At 42.8% G+C, this 19,842-nt stretch overlaps 1 protein-coding gene across 1 annotated transcript in view; it reads left to right on the forward strand.

The window, feature by feature from the left end:
* The window catches only part of LOC124777615 (protein quick-to-court), a 342,810-nt gene that overhangs the window by 275,459 nt on the left and 47,509 nt on the right, over window positions 1–19,842 (forward strand). Inside the window, exons 5-7 of the mRNA XM_047253077.1 lie at window positions 1,048–1,577; window positions 14,617–14,791; window positions 16,379–16,474. Of these exons, the coding sequence (XP_047109033.1) occupies window positions 1,048–1,577; window positions 14,617–14,791; window positions 16,379–16,474 (801 nt within the window). The remainder of the gene's footprint in view (window positions 1–1,047; window positions 1,578–14,616; window positions 14,792–16,378; window positions 16,475–19,842) is intronic.

Below are 19,842 nucleotides of genomic sequence, written 5' to 3' on the forward strand. Positions count from 1 at the left end.
TTTTCAATTGTTCCCTTACGCTCTCGCTGAAACTCTGTGCAACCTCTGGTTTAGTCAGATTATCCAGGTCCCATCTCATTAAATTGCCACCTTTTTGCAATTTCTTCAGTTTTAATCTACAGTTCATAACCAATAGATTGTGGTCATAGTCCACATCTGCCTCTGGAAATGTCTTACAGTTTAGAACCTGGTTCCTGAATCTCTGTCTTACCCATTATATAATCTATCTGAAACCTGTCAGTACCCACCCCTCTTATGGGTCCTCATCCTCCTTCAGCTCCCTTCCCGGCTCCCCCCTTCGCTTTTACTCGCCTTTCCCCCCTTTTTTGTTTTCCCATCTTCTGTCCAGTTTCCCCCCACCTTCTCTCGACTGTGGTGTCACATTTGCCAACTTTTTAGTGCAGTGTTCCAGTGACTATTCAGTGTTGTTTGTCTTTCTCGTGTTGCCAACAGAAACCATGCTGTCGCTAGGTGTGAATTTTATGTCCTTTGCGAACAGAATCCAGACTGTCGCCGTGTTTTTTTTTTTTTAATTGTCTATTGTTTTCCTTGTCTGCTTCGTATGTATTTTTATTAGCGTCATCATCCCTGTGTTGTTGTTTTAAGTTCCACGATTTCTTTTCGCCTTGTTACTCTCTAAGTCTCCGATTTTATCGCCTGTTTTTTATTATTTGTTCTCTTGATCTTTGTCACAAAATGTGTCGGCTGAAGAGCGGCATACTAAGCTGCTGCCAGCCCGCCCCCTTCGGGGGGAATTGAAATTCAATAAATGAAAAAAAAAAAAAAAAAACTGTCAGTATCTCCAGGCTTCTTCCATGTAAACAACCTTCTGTAAAGAATTCGTGTTAGTATTTTGCAGCCGTGGCTTATTAAACTGACAGTTCGATAATTTTCACATCAATATTCCGTAATAGTTTTTTTTTTTCGAGTTTTATGACCGTCACGCTGTCGTTCCCCCTTAAGCTAAACGGTTCGACGAACACTGCTCTGTGCCGCTCTAACGCCAGTCCTACTGTGGTGACGGGTGGTATTTGTGTGGTGGCGCAGGCGCTGCTGAACGAGACGAGGAAGGACCTGGAGAGCAAGGACCGCGACATCCTGCGCCTGACCAAGGAGGTGGTGGAGCTGCGGCTGTTCAAGGCGTCGCTGCAGGCGGCCGAGGACGTGGCGAGCGGCGCGCCGCCCCCGTGCGGCGCCGACAGCAGCGACGACGAGCCCGACGCCGCCAACACGGCGTCCGCGTCGGCGTCGCCCGCGCTGCCCACCGGCGCCGCCTGCGGGGACGCCAAAGGGGGTGCGGGGGCGGCCGAGGAGGAGGCGGACAAGGCGGAGCTGCCCGGCTCGCTGGCCGACTCGGGCCACTTCGAGGACGTGGGCTCGTCGTCCGGCTTCTCGCTGGGCCGCTCGCCCGCCAAGCTGGACGACCGCGAGGGAGAGCGCACGCGAATCGTCAACATGTACGAGCGCCGCCTGGCCGAGCTGCGGCGCGCGCACGTCGACGACGTGCAGGACATGAAGCAGCGCCACAACGACAAGGTCGAGGACCTGCTGCAGCGCCTCTCCGACACCAACTCCAGGTCGGTGTACCGTACGAGCTGCTGCTCTCGTCTCTTAGGCCGGTATTGCACTATCAAATTTCTTTGTCAAAGATTTGATCAAAGACGTGATCAAATATTCCGTCAAATATATTTGACAAAGATCTTTGACGTAGCGCCAGAAGGGGTATTACACAGTCATCATATTTTTCGTTAAAGTTCGAGATGGCTGACAACAACAACTTGTTATTAACCGCAGCAGTTGCATGTACCACAATTGCACTGTGTGCACATGCGAAGGAAAAGTGGGGGAAAAACAGGAAACATACCTCGGTGAAGCCGTGGGTTTTACGACAACACGATAAAAGCATTCAACAAAACTTGTTACGTGAGCTTATAGTGGAGGATGTAAAGTCGTACATCAATTACTTAGGAATGGATGAGCATACATTTATGTATGTCCTCAATGAAGTGTATCCTCACATCAAAAAGCACAATATTCACTTAAGAACTGCTACATCTGCAGAAGACAGGCTCACTGTAACACAATGATTGATTCCTTGCTACAGGAGAGGGTTACGTTAGGTCAGGTTAGGTTAGGTTAGGTTAGGTTAGGTCAGGTGTCCAATCGTCTTAATCTATTTATGTATTCAGCGTGCCTCACGTTGTAAAGCGCCTCATCAGCTTCATACATCTCTATTAATTTTGCAGTTTTCGGCACACACCAATTCTATTTACCAGCAGTGTTTATTAAAACACTACAGACGACAGAATGCTGCAGCGATGCTAGCGCTCCAGGTGGTAACATGTCACATTGCAGTGAACAGAAGACAAGCGACTTGTTTGATCAGATCTACAGCGAGGCCCTAGATTTGATCAAATATTGGACGAGATTTGACAAAGTTCCCTATTACACCATCAAATATCTTTGACAAAGATATTGGACAAAGAAATTTGATAGTGTAATACCGGTCTTACTTTCTCTTCTTTGGGGAAGTGTGGGGGGGAGTTTGTAGCCTTTCGGCTTTTACTCCCCTGTATACGTGTGTGTGTGTGTGTGTGTGTGTGTGTGTGTGTGTGTGTGTGTGTGTGTGACGATTGTTCTGTTTGTGTCTGGTACTTGCCTCAGGTTGGCGAGATGATTAGTGTTATGTGGGAGGGAGCAGGATTAGGGATTGGATATTGGGATTTTCTCTGCGACTTAATCGTCGAAGACCGTCATGGGTAGGGTGACCAGATGCAGTTGTTTAAAAAGGAGGACAAACAGCTTCAAAAAGGAGGACACATCAATGTGATGCTCAAGATCTTGGCCACCTGTGCAAGAAATTTAACATTGCAGTGACAAAGCAACATGCATTTCGTTTTATAGCGTTCGGGCAGCCAATAAGATTGCGTGTTTCTGCCGGGAATTAAAACTAGTTGTCAATTGTTACTGATGATCAGATGGTGGTTAACTGAGCAGTATAAAAAAATTAAAAACATTGATTGTGGTGGCAGTGTGGCGTCAATTGTTTTGTTATGTCAACAACACGGAATTGTTAACAAAGCAAAAAACGTAAGACCATTCACCTCCCTTCATTCGACGCACCGCTACCGACATCTACAACTCGAGCAGCAGCTGACGACATGTAAACTGCACTTTAACCTTCCGAATACAAATAAACTGAATGACTATGAAACAATGAAACAAAACCATGACAGTTGATCTGTCGAGTTATTTTTTACCTTTATTGGCCACTGAGACGTACGTTCCAGCTCCACATATCTTTCATTCCACTTCAAATTCATTTCTCCCTTTCTTGAAAGCCGGATATTTGCACGAAATGACATCAGAAAATGTACACTTTCGTTTAGGCTTAGCCAAATAGTTTACGTAAGTCACTAGGTTAAAAATTACACTCACAAATCACACGTGCACTGCAGGAAGCCAAGCCAATACAGAGTGAAGATACGAAGCGAAAGTTTTAAATAATCGATATTTGCATTCAGTTATAGGTCGATCAACGATAACATCGATGATCCTGGTGCCACACACTAACACCGCCTTCGTGCGTGTTTATCATGAAGGCTGTGCCAATAGATAAAATATTTAAGAAAAGAGCAATAGAAAGGGACGAATTGTAAATTTAACTGTATTACGCTCAACTTTGCGAAAAAGCCGGACACTGTAAAAATCCGCCCGGTCTCCGGACAAAGAGCTAAAAAGGAGGACATACCCGGATTAATCCGGACGTCTGGTCACCCTAGTCATGGGGCGCTTGTGCTTGTCGCGGGACATGTCAACCGACCTAGGGAGTGGATGAGGGCATTTCCTGATCTGGAAGAGCCTTCATACAAGGCCCTTGCAAGATCTTGGAAACACTCTCTCAGGAGTGGGATTTCAGCTGCGGCGTGCAGATCATCTGTGGGGAATCCGAGAGGTAAATGCAGTGCCTTCCTTAGGGCGCGGTTGTCCAGGTGCTGTTTCGCCGCGTATCCCCAGACAGAGCACGCATTCTCCATTACTGGCCGGATCAGGGCCTGATACACGTTCACTCCTACTGAGAAGGGAAGGGAGCTGGATGAGTTGAGCATTGGGTACAGGATGGACATTCTCGCACAAACCTTCCTGTGGACCTCGTCTGTGTGGGGTTTCCACGTAAGACGAGAGTCAAAGGTTACGCCAAGGTACTTGGTCGTTTTGCGCCAGAGGAATTGGGTTCCGTTTAGGTGAAAGTGGAGGGGGAGGGGGGGGGGGCGTTGAGGAGGTTCGCGCCTTCCGAGCCTACGGGTAATCAGCATTGCCTGCGTCTTTTCGGAGTTGATACTGATGCGCCAGTGACGGGCCCAAGTTTCTGTGTCATCTAAAACCCTTTGTAGCCTACGGATGGCCAGGTCCTTGTTCGCATTTCTCGTGTAGAAGGCTGTATCGTCAGCGTACTGTGCGGTGTGCACCAGGGGGGCCGTTGGTGTGTCCGCAGCGTACAGACTGTACAAAACGGGCCCCAGGACCGATCCCTGTGGCACCCCGGCACAAATACGCCTTTTGGTGGAGGTACTACCGTACGAGCATAACAATTAACTTGACATAAACTTCACACCAGTGTATTCATCCGCCTTTGCTTGAATCTCATTGGATATCGTTTCACGTGGAGCGGCAGCCAAGCCGTGTCCTGTACAGTCAAGTACGATCATAAGGGCTTGTCTTACGCTGTGTTATACGCACATAGCCTCAGCGGCGGATCTAAAAGTTTTACGCCCCTAGGCACACCATATTATATGCGCGACGGGAACCGGTGTTACCACTGCGGCGAGGCCTCCAAAAAAGAACATGTTTTAAATAATTACTATTACCCAATCACATCACAATTGCTGTTTTGGGTGGCAGACAAATAATATAGCTTCCAAGGTCATTTAATTTTTAAACGGAATCAGATAACATACGGCAAAACTCCAGCACTACCGCACGCTTCTTAGATGCCCCGATGGGGATCAACATGCTTTCCTTCTCACCTAACATATTATTCTAATTACGAACAAGAGTGATGAAACATAGGGTAATTTTTCTGAGCGAGTATACTGCACTGATTTCACCATATTGTTGGCTACTGAAGCCACTGGAGGCAATTACAGTCAGTTGTCTGGTAACCTCTTAGCTCCTTCCTTAACGAATCCGAGAAATACATTTCATTTCTGTAACTGCCATCTGCAGAGTTGGTAACGAGTCGATCAATAACAGAATCCACGAAGCCATCCAGGCGCCGCATTTTCTTATCTTCTTTTAAGACGTGCCGTTCTACATCCCACCGGCGTTCAGCGTTGCCAAGTGAAAAAGCTGCGGCCGTTAGTTCCAGTACGTCTGGCAGCTTAACAGTGTTGTTATTTCTCGCGACAAATTCCCTAACTTGGCTCCAGATCAGTTCGTCTGGGTTCCTATTGTAATGGTACAGTGGCAAAAGTAGAAGTGCAGCATTTGTATGGTGAACTTGATGCATATTTCTACGTCACGAATAACTCCCTGGTTAGTGTGAGCCTACACCTGTGGTATAAAGCGGTGGACATAGTCCAAATAAAGAATATTTGGTTTTCCATTTCTGTACTGAAATTTAAATTGTTATGTTTTCTTAATTGAAGCAACCTTTACCAACAATCTTTCATAAAATGTAGATAATTAAAACTTATATTTGAAATGAAAACAGGAATTTTGCGTGCAATATGTAATTAGAAACAAGACGATGTGCATTATTCATAAAAAAGACGATGAATTTTACAATTACGAGTGTAGGCATTCCAAATTGAATGGAAAAAAAGGAGATCGTAGCTAGATTTGAACCAGAGCCCCAAGGACTGCTTTTGATTCATGAATCTACTACACTACTATTTTTATTTTATTTTGTTCGTTATTATTTGTTACATTTGGTCGTAGCGGACGTCAGATGACATCCGTTGAAGTTCGTCGTTGATCTCTTTACTCACAGGGGAACCTCCCCTCCCCATCGCACCCCCGTCAGATGTAGTTATAAGTTGGCTCAGTGGATAGAGCTTGAAAAACTGAACACAAATCAGTCGAGAAAACAGGAAGAAGTTGTGTGGAACTATGAAAAACTAAGCAAAATATACAAACTGAGTAGTCCATGTGCAAGATAGGCAACATCAAAGAGCGTGCGAGCTTCGGAGTGCCGTGGTCCCGTGGTTAGCGTGAGCAGCTGCGGAACGGGGGTCCTTGTTTCAAGTCTTCCCTCGAGTGAAAAGTTTAATTTTTTATTTTCAGACAATTATTATCTGCCCTTCCGTCCAACCGATGCGATCACTTTTTGCGAGTGATTATCACTTCCACAAGAAAACCTACATCGGACAAGGTGGAAGAATCTTTTTACCCATTCGCCAAGTGTACAAGTTAGGTGGGTCGACAACATATTCCTGTCATATGATGCACATGCCGTCACCAGTGTCGTATAGAATATATCAGACGTGTTTTCCTGTGGAGGAATCGGGTGACCTATGACCTTGCGATCAAATGTTCTCGGTTCCCATTGGAGAGGCACGTCCTTTGGTCTACTAATCGCACGGTTTTGCGGTGCGGTCGCAAAACACAGACACTAAACTTGTTACAGTGAACAGAGACGTCAATGAACGAACGGACGGATCATAACGTTGCGAAAATGAGGGAAGTTAAATTTTCACTCTAGGAAAGACTTGAACCAAGGACCTCTCGTTTTGCAGCTGCTCACGCTAATCACTTTTTTTAAATTTTTTTATTTTTACCACGTGCCCACGGCGCTGCTGAGCTCCTTCCCTCCTTGATGTTGTCTATGTTGCGCATGGACTACTCAGTTTGTACACTCCTGGAAATTGAAATAAGAACACCGTGAATTCATTGTCCCAGGAAGGGGAAACTTTATTGACACATTCCTGGGGTCAGATACATCACATGATCACACTGACAGAGCCACAGGCACATAGACACAGGCAACAGAGCATGCACAATGTCGGCACTAGTACATTGTATATCCACCTTTCGCAGCAATGCAGGCTGCTATTCTCCCATGGAGACGATCGTAGAGATTCTGGATGTAGTCCCGTGGAACGGCTTGCCATGCCATTTCCACCTGGCGCCTCAGTTGGACCAGCGTTCGTGCTGGACGTGCACACCGCGTGAGACGACGCTTCATCCAGTCCCAAACATGCTCAATGGGGGACAGATCCGGAGATCTTGCTGGCCAGGGTAGTTGACTTACACCTTCTAGAGCACGTTGGGTGGCACGGGATACATGCGGACGTGCATTGTCCTGTTGGAACAGCAAGTTCCCTTGCCGGTCTAGGAATGGTAGAACGATGGGTTCGATGACGGTTTGGATGTACCGTGCACTATTCAGTGTCCCCTCGACGATCACCAGTGGTGTACGGCCAGTGTAGGAGATCGCTCCCCATACCATGATGCCGGGTGTTGGCCCTGTGTGCCTCGGTCGTATGCAGTCCTGATTGTGGCGCTCACCTGCACGGCGCCAAACACGCATACGACCATCATTGGCACCAAGGCAGAAGCGACTCTCATCGCTGAAGACGACACGTCTCCATTCGTCCCTCCATTCACGCCTGTCGCGACACCACTGGAGGCGGGCTGCACGATGTTGGGGCGTGAGCGGAAGACGGCCTAACGGTGTGCGGGACCGTAGCCCAGCTTCATGGAGACGGTTGCGAATGGTCCTCGCCGATACCCCAGGAGCAACAGTGTCCCTAATTTGCTGGGAAGTGGCGGTGCGGTCCCCTACGGCACTGCGTAGGATCCTACGGTCTTGGTGTGCATCCGTGCGTCGCTGCGGTCCGGTCCCAGGTCGACGGGCACGTGCACCTTCCGCCGACCACTGGCGACAACATCGATGTACTGTGGAGACCTCACGCGCCACGTGTTGAGCAATTCGGCGGTACGTCCACCCGGCCTCCCGCATGCCCACTATACGCCCTCGCTCAAAGTCCGTCAACTGCACATACGGTTCACGTCCACGCTGTCGCGGCATGCTACCAGTGTTAAAGACTGCGATGGAGCTCCGTATGCCACGGCAAACTGGCTGACACTGACGGCGGCGGTGCACAAATGTTGCGCAGCTAGCGCCATTCGACGGCCAACACCGCGGTTCCTGGTGTGTCCGCTGTGCCGTGCGTGTGATCATTGCTTGTACAGCCCTCTCGCAGTGTCCGGAGCAAGTATGGTGGGTCTGACACACCGGTGTCAATGTGTTCTTTTTTCCATTTCCAGGAGTGTATATTTTGCTAGTTTTTTCATAGTTCCACACAACTTCTTCCTGTTTTCTCGATTGATCTATGTTCAGTTTTTCAAGGCCTATCCACGGTGCCAACTTATAACTAAATCTGAGGGGGGTGCGATGGGGAGGCTCCCTTGTCAGTTATTTTATTACACAGCCAGCTCTCTGACCAGACGGGCTAGGCTGCAGTGCAGGCGCTATTGATTCCACTATATGCCCAGTATGTAGTTGCATGTCAGCTATATCAAATACAGTTCTTCGGGAAACTTTCCAGCCAATTTTTTCTGGAAATTTATGAAAAACATAAGAACAACCTATTTCTCGGCACTTCGTAACCATGTTCCACAACTCAGCAGGAAGCAGGCTCACCCATTTTCTCACTGCGTATTAATAGCTCAGCAGCACAGAGACTGTGACTGTACACGATTTTTAAAATAAAAACTACATAGCGTAAGCGTGGTTAAGAAAAACGGCGCGGCTGTTAATACCACGTTTGTTTACATCAGGTTTATTCTTATGACGAACAGAGTCAGGGTGTCTACGACCCGGGACAACCGGGAGATCCGGGAAAAACCCGGGAATCTTTTAATCCGGGAGAAAACCGGGAAAAACCTGGGAATTTTTTAGAATTCCGGGAGTCTATTATTGTTTTAGTTTTCAGTTAATTTTTGTGATTTTGACTGGTAAGAATCAATACTCCAACAAAGGATATTACTGTATCCCACTTCTGCGGAATAATACTGCAGCAACAAAACATGAACGAGAGGGAAAAAAAACGAACATAAAACTTAAGTCTCAAAGGAAATGCATGCAACAGCAAAACATAATGCTCATACAAGCGTCTGCCAACAGCAAAGTGTGTCAAAGGCTTTAGGAAGACTATGCAATGCTTCCTAACAACAAATTGCTTCCGATGAGCGGACGTAACCGACAGTACTGGTACTCAAGAAAATTTACATCCGAATCTGGACATACGAATGTGCACTTTAAGCCGAATTATGCATTTTAATATAGTTCACGAAATTCCGATACTCTTGAAGTATCCTCTGATGTCTTTTTTCTTTTGTTACATAGTGCAAGATCTTTTAATGTTTTACACGTACGAACATACGAGCTTCCTGCGTCATCGTAGCTGCGCATGGGCAGTGGCGCTTGTTATCTGGCGCTCTCTGGGAACTGCTGAAACGAATCAGTTTCTAACAGGTCACAGGAAAATATTGCGAATGGTTGTTTGAAAAAAGCGATACTTTCAAAGTAAATTTACTTTTACACAAGATGAACAATGTGCGAGAATGTACGATGAATTTCTTAAATCAGGGTATATACGACCCGGGACAACCGGGAGATCCGGGAAAAACCCGGGAATTTTTTCTTCCGGGAGAAAACCGGGAAAAACCCGGGATTTTTTTTAGAATTTCGGGATTTTTTCATTGTTTTAGTTTTCAGTTAAATTTTTGTAACATTGACCGGTAAAGCCAATACTCTAACAAAGGATATTACTGTATCTCGCTACAGCAGAATAATACTGCAGCAATAAAACTTGAAAGAGAGAAAAAAACGAAAACAAAACAAAGTTGCCAAGGAAATGCGCCATATACAGCAACAAAGCACAGTGCTCACACGAGCGTCTGCCAACAGCAAAATGTGTCAACGGCTTTAGGAAGACTATGCAATGCTTCAAAACAGCAAGTTGCCCCCGATGAGCATGACGACACAACGGCTTAAGTAGATTCACTTGAGCAGTTGCGAGGGAGCTCATGCGCATGCGCAGTTGAGTCGCGTATGAGTAGTACCTTCTACTTCTTTGCTAGAACGCTACACTGGTAAGGGTCAGTTGTACAGTCCCCGACTAGCAGCCGCTAAATTTCTATTGTGGGAGCAGCGCGGAAAACGCGTTGTACAAACACGTAATAACGCTTAACCGGAGAAAGAACGTGGGATAACAAAAACGATGATTGTGCCAGGGTTAGTTAAGTTAACCGGAGTATAAGTTTAAACCCTGGCAGGAATTAACACAGAATTAGTGATGACAAGATTGTTAGAACGAGGATGGAGAAGAAACGGGGACATCACACAAATTATGGAAGAATATGACGACTCCAAATTTATGTAACAATTTCGTACTACTGCTTCAGAAGCTAGAGCGTAAGAATGAAATGTGAAACTATTTCTTAACATGAAACTTTTTGCTTGTAGTAGGCCTAATAGGCATTTGATGTTGGTACTTCATGATTGTATTCTGTCGTGTTATAAAAATGATCATTTGTGCCAAAACAGTGTCGATTATTCGGTGTGTGTTACAATTGCTGCAATATTAGGCATACCTATTTCGTGACAAAATACACGTTTTAAATTGGTGAGAGATCTGGAGAATGTGCTGGCCATGGCAGCAGTCGAACATTTTCTGTATCCAGAAAGTCCTGTACATGACCTGCAACATGTTGCTGCACGTCAGACATCTTCCCAAAACGTGTTTGGTTCCCTGAGTTTCATTTTCTAAAGTGCCGGGAAATTCTACGCCCTTGTGTATAAGCATAACCATTCAAAAGACTGATAAGTTTTCCAGTTCTGAGGTAAAGTATACTCTCACTTAACACGGAAAAAGTGTATTTTCACCCGGGAGGAAATGTACTTTTAACCGGGAATTCCGGGAAAAATCCGGGAATTTTTTTTCCTCGTCCACGTATACACCCTGTAAATCAGAGCGTTTGACTCTCAATTAAAAATCAACTCTTTGAGGACAACCATCTAGAAGAATTTCGAGCTCAGAAGATCAGAAATTTACGTCGTTATTAAAAATTTTACTGGCTCATTTGTGTGATATATCTGAAAGTGTAACACGCGCAAAAAAGATCAACATTATATGTGGAAGCTTATCGTCTCTTGCAGCTTATTAATCTTCGAGACCACGATTATATGTGAAAGCTTTGTTTTTCTTGTAACAACACTATGTATATTCATTTAAACCATGACTTTTCCTATTTGTGTTTTCGCGCTACGTAAAAGTGATCTTGCTATTGGCTGACTACGTCACGTGTCCTATGCTGTCTTCGGCTGGCGAGATCACGTGACATGAGCTATGACTGGCTTACAAAAGCGCGTCGCAATCTCGATTTCAATGCTTTGGAAAGTAACATGCGGTGTATGGTGGAATTCTAATTTATACCTTCATAACATGAAAATATGTAGCGTACATGTTGCTGCACATCAAAGATATTTCCAAAACGTGTTTTTTCCGCCCCTTTGTTTCGTTTTCTAAAGTGCCGGGAATTCTACGTCGACATATAAAACCATAAACATTCAAAGGACTGATAAGTTTTACAGTGCCGAGGAAAAGTATACTATCACTTAACAAGGGAAAAGTGTATGTTCACCCCGACAGAAAGTGTATTTTCAACCGGGAAATCCGGGAATTTTTTTTTTCCTTGTCCCTGTATACACCCTGAGAGTACACCATAAGTAAGCGTACACTGCGGTAGTTTGCCTTCCTAGTAGCTTTCATCAGTTAATGTCGCACCCGCGTTACCTGTACGCTAGATGTGTTGCGTACCTATTGTGCGTTACCGCCTGACCGTCAGTTTCTTTAAGTATGTGATCAGTCTCTTACTAGATTCCTCCAAAAACCAGAGGCACTAACTCATTTAGTAACTGAGTGACGATGTACAGTGAGGTCACAAAAGATGTCGGATACCTCGTAATATTGTGTCAGACCTCCTTTTCCCCTGCAGCAACTCGATGTGACATGAATTCACCAAGTTCTTGGAAGCCCCATGCAGAAATATTGAGCCACGCTGCCTCTATATTTGTCCATATTCGCGAAAGCTTTGCTGGGGCAGGATTTCGTTCACGAACTGACCTCCCATAAATGTTCAGTGGGACTCATGTTGGGCGATCTGGGCGGCCAAATCATTCACTCAAATTGTCCAGAATGTTCTTCAAACAGGCCGCAAACAATTATGCCTGTGCCATGCCGCATTGTCATCCATAATAAATCCATGTTTTCAGTCAATGATCGGGTCAGTTGGAGCAGAGGACCCAGCCCATACCATGTAAACACTGCCCATACCATTAAGGAGCCACCACCAACTTGCACAGTGCCTAACTGACATCTTGGATCCATGGCTTCATGCAGTCTGCACCACACTCGAACCATACCGTCAGCTCATACCAACAGAAATCGGGACTCATCTTACCAGGCTACAGTTTTCCAATTGTCTAGGGTTCAACAAATATGGTCACAAGCGCAGGAGAAGCACTGTTAGCAAAGATACTCACGTCGGTTAACTGTTGCCACAGCCTATTAAAGCCAAATTTGGCTGCACTGTCCTAATGAATACGTTCGAGGTACATACCACATTGATTTCAGCAGTTATTTCACGCCATGTTGCTTGTCTGTTAGCATTGACAACTCTATGCAAATGCCACTGCTCTCAGTCTTAGTGAAGGCCATCCGGCATTGCATTGTCTGTGGTGAGAGGTAATACCCAAAATTTGGTATTCTTGGTACACTCTTGATAGTGTGGATCTTTGAATACTGAATTCTCTAATGATTTCCGAAATGTTTCCACCAATGATTTTCACACTCTACTGCGAGAGGTTCTCCCACAGGACATGGTAATAACACCACAGGAAGGGACAGAGTCAGTGGAGAACCGTGCCTTACCATGCTACATGGGTGCTGCGGAAATGTAGTCAAAATACAACTACTGAAGAATAAGTTTAGATTAACGCAGAAAGAAAATGACATAGCATTCTTAGAGTATAAGTATATAAATGGAGAGGGAAAGACGAAAGGATGTGGGTTTTAAGGGAGAGGGTAAGGAGTCATTCCAATCCCGGGAGCGGAAAGACTTACCTTAGGGGAAAAAAGGACAGGTATACACTCACGCGCACACACACATATCCATCCACACATATACAGACACAAGCAGACATATTGGCAAAAACAGAAAGAGAAAATAAGACGACAGAAAAGATTTCGAAATGCAACAGTGACAATAACAAACGTAATTGTTGGGTTCAAATTAATCATTATATATATAATAGAGGGAAACATTCCACGTGGGAAAAATATATTTAAAAACAAAGATGATGTGACTTACCAATTGAAAGTGCTGGCAGAGAGAGAGAGAGAGAGAGCAAATTTTATTTCTTTTATTGACTCCACACTTCTGCTATTTGGTGAGTGGTCACCTTGACTCCTAAATTCTGAATTCAAATTCTTAAACCACTTTCTCAAATATTGTTGCATATGTTAACATATGAAATGCCTGATGCCAAAATACACTGAATATTTAGTTTATCTACATATACTCCCTGCTTCTCAAATACTTCCTTTGTTTAGAAAGCAAATGGTCAGCAACCCTGTTTCCTAGTTGCTGCACTTGCAAATGTCAGTATTATTTAACCCTTTCCAGTCTGTAATGCAGAGACAGGGCGTCTCCATGCACTCTTATTTAAATTACCATCACTCAGGCAGCTAACATGCCACAGAGATTTGCACTAGCCTCTTTGTGGAAACAATGAGGCCACTCACCAACATTAGGGTATACATTAAAAGAAAAAGTGCGCTTTCACTCAAATATGTTTACACAAGAATTACAATACAAAACTTTTCATTGTGTGATACTTTTTGGAACTCTTCAGAATGGTCTATTTCCATCATCATTTCACTCAAATTGTTTACAAATCAATCATTGTCAACATCAAAATCATTGTCACTCTTGTTTTCCCTTAGGCATTCCTCTAAATTCTCTATGATCTCTTCCTCAAAGGATTGTGCTAGAAGAACTAGCTATTTTATGCCTGCTAGCTGGAACATAATAATTACAGCCTTTCTCTCAACACAGATGCTATAGTTCAACACAGAGTTACCACATGCTACCCTAGGTGGTAGCACTATGCACATTGCTTCCTAGTGCAGTCAGATTTGAGACTGTAGCAGGTGAGAAATGTGAAAAATTGTGTAAAAGGAGACTCGACATCGGAGTGGGAAATAAAATTGTCAATTTAGAGTGCCAGATGCTGTTGCAGTGGAAGGGGTTAAGTTCAAAGAGTGACGGTGTTGTGAGAAAGTAGCATATTTAAATCATTTACAAATACTTGAAGGAATGACTTGTCTCCCTCCCTTCTTACCTCCATGCTTCTCTACATCCATTCCTCTCTACTTCCCTCCTACATTTCTACTTCTCTTCCACCCTATCTATTGCCGTCTCTCGATCCCTCTCTACCACCCGCTCTACTACCCTCCCTTGGCCCCCCCTATCTATCTTGACTCTGTCCAGTACCACAAGCATTCGGTTGTATTGCGTACTTTAATGACAATTGCTTGTTCACAGGTATTGTGAACTACGAACTGAATATGATAAAGCGCAGGATAAGATCAGAGAACTGGAGAGGGAAACAGAGAGCCTGCGCAAAAGCATGGAGGAGCATGAAGAGAGGAATAAAAATATGTATTTGAAAATGTACATGAAGGGACAAGAGGCTGCCAAGTTTGAGCATGCAGATCAGGTAAGAACTTTTGTCTCCCTTTTCATTTTCTATCTGAAGTGTGACTTTTTTTTGGAAAATGTTTCACCAGACTGTGAATTCTGTAATTATCTTCCTTGATTTCTTAAAGGTGTTCAACACAGTGTGGATGTGTAAACCGTCCTACTGTTTTGGCTTGATCTTTTTTGTACATTATGCATTTTTGCTTATGTGTTGAAAAATGTTAATTGTGTGTTTATATGATCCTAAATAACTCGTGCAGAAGTATGGAAGAATGCTTGAAACCTGTACTCACATAAGCAATTTAAACTTGTTGATGATACTTCCACTGTAATTCAAAACTTTGCAACATTACCTGAAGAATAAAATCCATCAAAAATGAGAGTCATTCACTCTTCAAAAATCAATTATGATGATGCATTTCATCTTTGTCCATTATGATCATGTTATAAGCGAAACTGGAAACAATTCTCCTTAGCTGAAAAATAAATCTATCAAAAATGAGATTCATTCACTCTTCAGAAATCAGTTGTGATCCAAGATAATATGTTTCATCTTTGTCAATTATGCCCATATTCTAACAAAAATGGGAAACATTTCTCAGTTACAGCTAGTTACAGAACCTTTGCAAGGTCACTGGCAAATTTCCTTTATGGAAAATCTGAAGAAGCCTGAATCTGGATTTCTGTGGGATGATGTAAATCAAACTTTTAACATGTTTGTTTGTTTTGAGCAAAGTTTTTTCAGTGAGAGAAATCAAGTATATTTCCGCATATATGCAATCAGGTTACGTAACATGTCTATGCGAACAGAAACTGATATGTTACATTTCCATTCTTATAAATTGTGGAGGATTTTTTTAAAACAGTTCATCTACACTGAGTTCTGTTTTCCTTTTTTTGCTTTAAATGTCTTTATCTGTTAGATAATTCTATCAAAGAGAGATATAGCTCTCTCTCCACGCATGGTAGTGAGATAGAAATAATTTTTGATTTGTTATTTTTTCTCATGTGACATTTGCAGTGCAGTTAACACTCTCAGCCATTTATATTTTTTCTATGTATTCTTTAAACCGATTACACATTAAGCAGAAGCACTTGGCCATTGTAAATCCTAGAAAGAAATGTGATTAGAGGAAGAAACCTCTGCCACAGAGTTTGTTAAGCTCTGTAATACAAATGCTTGCATCACTTGATTAATTAGAACCTTTGCCAGTTTATTTATTGACTCATATCTTGCCCCATCAAATGTATTTCATTTAAACCACACCTGTTTTGTTAACTTCATTACTGGTGGAACATTCTGTCCATAAAAAGTGTAATTTTATTTGTAGTAGTGTGTTGAGTATTAATTATTGTGTGTTATATATTGAAATTCGAAAATGGAGTGGTAAATAAAACTTCTGACATCCAAGCACTCTGGCTTCCTATGCTGAATCTGAAGGATTCAACAGTCTCTTGCACCTTTTGGAAGTTGTTTTCCCCCTTAGAATTCTAGTTTTAACATGATTACATACTTCTCATAAATTAACTTTGTCTTAACTTAACACAGCTTTGACATTCATGTTACAGTAAAAGCAAATAAATGATAACATACATGCTATTTCAGGTACTGGAGTTTGCACATAAGGCACCAAATAGGGTGTCAGTTCCAGAATTATTAAAACAGTTGCAGACAACAGAAAATGAGCTGGAACATATAAAGGTGAGGCTTTGTGATGTGCTTTTAATGTGTTGCATGGTACATCCTGGTGGATGTGTTTCTGTTTCCCCAGCAGACTTTGTCACAATCCCTTTAATGTTTTGTCCTAGTGTAGTTACAAATTTTGAATGGAAGCATTAAATGTGTTGTTTCTCTTGCACCTTAAAAAAATAATAAAAAAAAAAGTAAACTGAAAATTATTCTAAAATAATGGCATCAGAATTCAGGTGACACATAGGAAATAGGGAAGGTAACTATATAATTTACTAACACACACTGTTGCACACCCTGCAATGTAGAAGCTCTGAAATGCCTAGAATATTTGAACCATACCTATTACTATATCTGTTTGAGAAGAGTGTTTTTAAAGGGTGCAGCTGTGATATGTTGTATGAAGATACAGTTAATAATTTTCCAATTTAAGAAATAAAGATATTTCTGGAACACATTATTCTTCTCAAGAACTTTCTATGATCATGACTGTTAGCCTGTCATACGTCTGCATCACCTACATACATACTCCATACTGCACTGATGTGGTTGATAAGCACTATATTATGATGAAATTTCCATTACTGTGCTGAATGAAAGTGATTCCAGTTTGAAGTTGCAATGGAATGATAGTACAAAAGAAACTTCTATTTATCATATGGCAATAGACACATCAAGGAAACATGAAAAAAGTGTTAGGTTTCAGATCCAGCAGTTCCTTCAAATGGCAAAATATGGGAACGAGTTTAGGGGAAATGGGAGTTTGTGTTGTGTCTAGACAAGACAGCCTAGACACAATGAGAGGAAGCCGAAAGGCATGCGCTTAAACTCACGCAGGCTGGCGTGAGGTCTGAAACAGGATACGTAATGAATGCTATAAAGAAAAGTACGTAGCTTCTGGAATACTTAACTTTAATCCACATTTGTAGAACATTGCTCTTGATGATACATTAATAGAATCTCAATATCAGTTGAATACTGCGCCTTGCTAGGTCGTAGCAAATGTAGCTGAAGGCTATGCTAACTATCGTCTCTTCAAATGAGAGCGTAGTTGTCAGTGAACCATTGCTATGAACGTCGGCTGTACAACTGGGGCGAGTGCCAGTACGTCTCTCTAGACCTGCCGTGTGGTGGCGCTCGGTCTGCTATCACCGACAGTGGCAACATGCGGGTCCGACGTATACTAATGGACCGCGGCCGATTTAAAGGCTACCACCTAGCAAGTGTGGTGTCTGGCGGTGACACCACAGTTTGCGCAGCCAGTTAGAAGCAGTGATACTCTCCATATAGTAGTGGTAATGAAGTTGATTACTTTCTTCAGGCAGATAATATGTGGTGTTAAACTCAATTTTGGAATGCACAAAATAAGATGGTAATTTGTTTGTGAAAAGCTGAAGTTTTAGGAGCAAGAGTGACAGTGTGGAAAAAACACAGCATGTTATTTTCTGACATGATGATGCACTGAGGGGGGAGGCTGAGGGAACAAACATCACCACTGAGGAATTGATGTAGAAAGTGTGTGCTAAGGATGATTTTGATGTGGGAGATGTTTGCTGGTGATAAATGTTAATGCTAGGCAGCCACAATGAGAAAACTTAAGAAAATAAACTGGGGCCTGTCACACATATACATCATCTGCATAATCATCTATATACATACTCCATATGCCACTATATGATGCATGACAGAGGGTACCTTGTACCAATATTGAACATTTCCTTTCCTGTTCTATTTGCAAATACGGCAAGGAAATTGACTGTGCATGGTCCTTAGGTAAAATGTACGTTGGTGGCAGTAGAATACTTCAACATTCAACTTCAAATGCTGGTTCTTTAAATTTAATCAACAGCATTTATTCCGGCCAGAAATTCTCCCTAGAGTTCACAAAGCATTTACGTAGTACTTGTATGTTGATCAAACCTACTGGTAACAGGCCTAGCAGCCTGCCTCTGAATTGCTTCAGTGTCTTCCTTTAATCTACCATTGTGAGGATCCCAAACACTCAAGCAGATCTCAAGAACACATTGTGCAATTGTTTTGTATGTGGCCTCCTTTATAGATAAGCTACAGTTTCCTAAAATTCTCCCAATAAACTGTAGCTGACCATTCATCTTCACTACTACCATTCTCATGTGCTCATTCCATTTCCTATCACTTCGCAGCATTATGCCTAGATAGTTAAACAATGTGACTTTGTTATGCAGCACTCTACTAATACTGTACTCAGAAACACAAGTGTGTTTCCTAGTCATCTGCATTATTACATTTAGAGCTAGCTGCCATTCATCCTGCCAACTAGAAATTTTGTCAAAGCCATCTTGTATCTCCTGAAGTCACTTAGTGATGACACCCCTGTACACTACAGCATCATCAGCGAACAGCCACAGATTGGTACTTGACTGTTTGTTAGATCATTTTGTATATAGAGAATAAGAATGGTTCTAGTACACACCCCTGGGGCACTTGTGACTGTATCCTTGTCTATAATGAACCTTCTTCATTGAGAACAGTGTACTGGGTTCTATTACTTAAGAAGTCCTCAAGCCACTCATGTGTCTGGGAACTTATTCTGTATATTCATATTTTTGCATTAAATTTGCCATAAGACACTGTGTCAAATATTTTCCGGAAATCTAGGAATATAGAATCTGCCTGTCACCCTTCATCCATGGTTCACAGGATATTGTGCAAGAAAAGGGCAATCCAAGTTTTGTCTGAGTGATGCTTTGTAAATCCATGTTGATTTGTGGACAGAAGATTTTTCCGTCTCAAGGAAATGTCTTGTATTCAAACTGAGAATGTGTTAAAGAATTCTGCAACAAAACAATATTACATACATTGGTCTGTAATTTTGCTAGTCCATTCCTTTACCCTTCTTATATGCTGGAGACACATGAGATTTTTCGCAGCTGGACATAGCATTAGGTGACAGATTCATGATAAAGCAAAGTAATAGGCCAGTGTCATTGATACGCGCTGTAAAATCAAATTAGGATTCTATCGAGATCTGGTTACTCATTTATTTTCAACTCTTTCAATTGCATTTCTGTGCCAGGGATGCTTATTACTATGTCCTCCACATGGGTGTCTGTTTAACAATCCAATGACAGTATGTTTGTGCAATCCTCCAGCATGAATGATTTATTACATGCAAAATTTAAAATTTCAGTTTCCCATTTGCTGTATTCTATCACCACAGCTGAGTGGTCAACAGTTGATGGGATAGAAGCCTTCAGACCAATTAGCAATTTTATGGCAACAGAATTTTCTCAGGTGCTCGGCGAGATCTTTCGCTAACATTTGACGGTGGTTTTTGTTGTACACTTTACTTGGAACATACTTCTCCAGAGTGCAATTTCCAATCCGTTTACATGCTTTTC

Source organism: Schistocerca piceifrons, chromosome 2, assembly GCF_021461385.2.
Source record: "Schistocerca piceifrons isolate TAMUIC-IGC-003096 chromosome 2, iqSchPice1.1, whole genome shotgun sequence".
Classification (NCBI taxonomy): Eukaryota; Metazoa; Arthropoda; class Insecta; order Orthoptera; family Acrididae; genus Schistocerca; species Schistocerca piceifrons.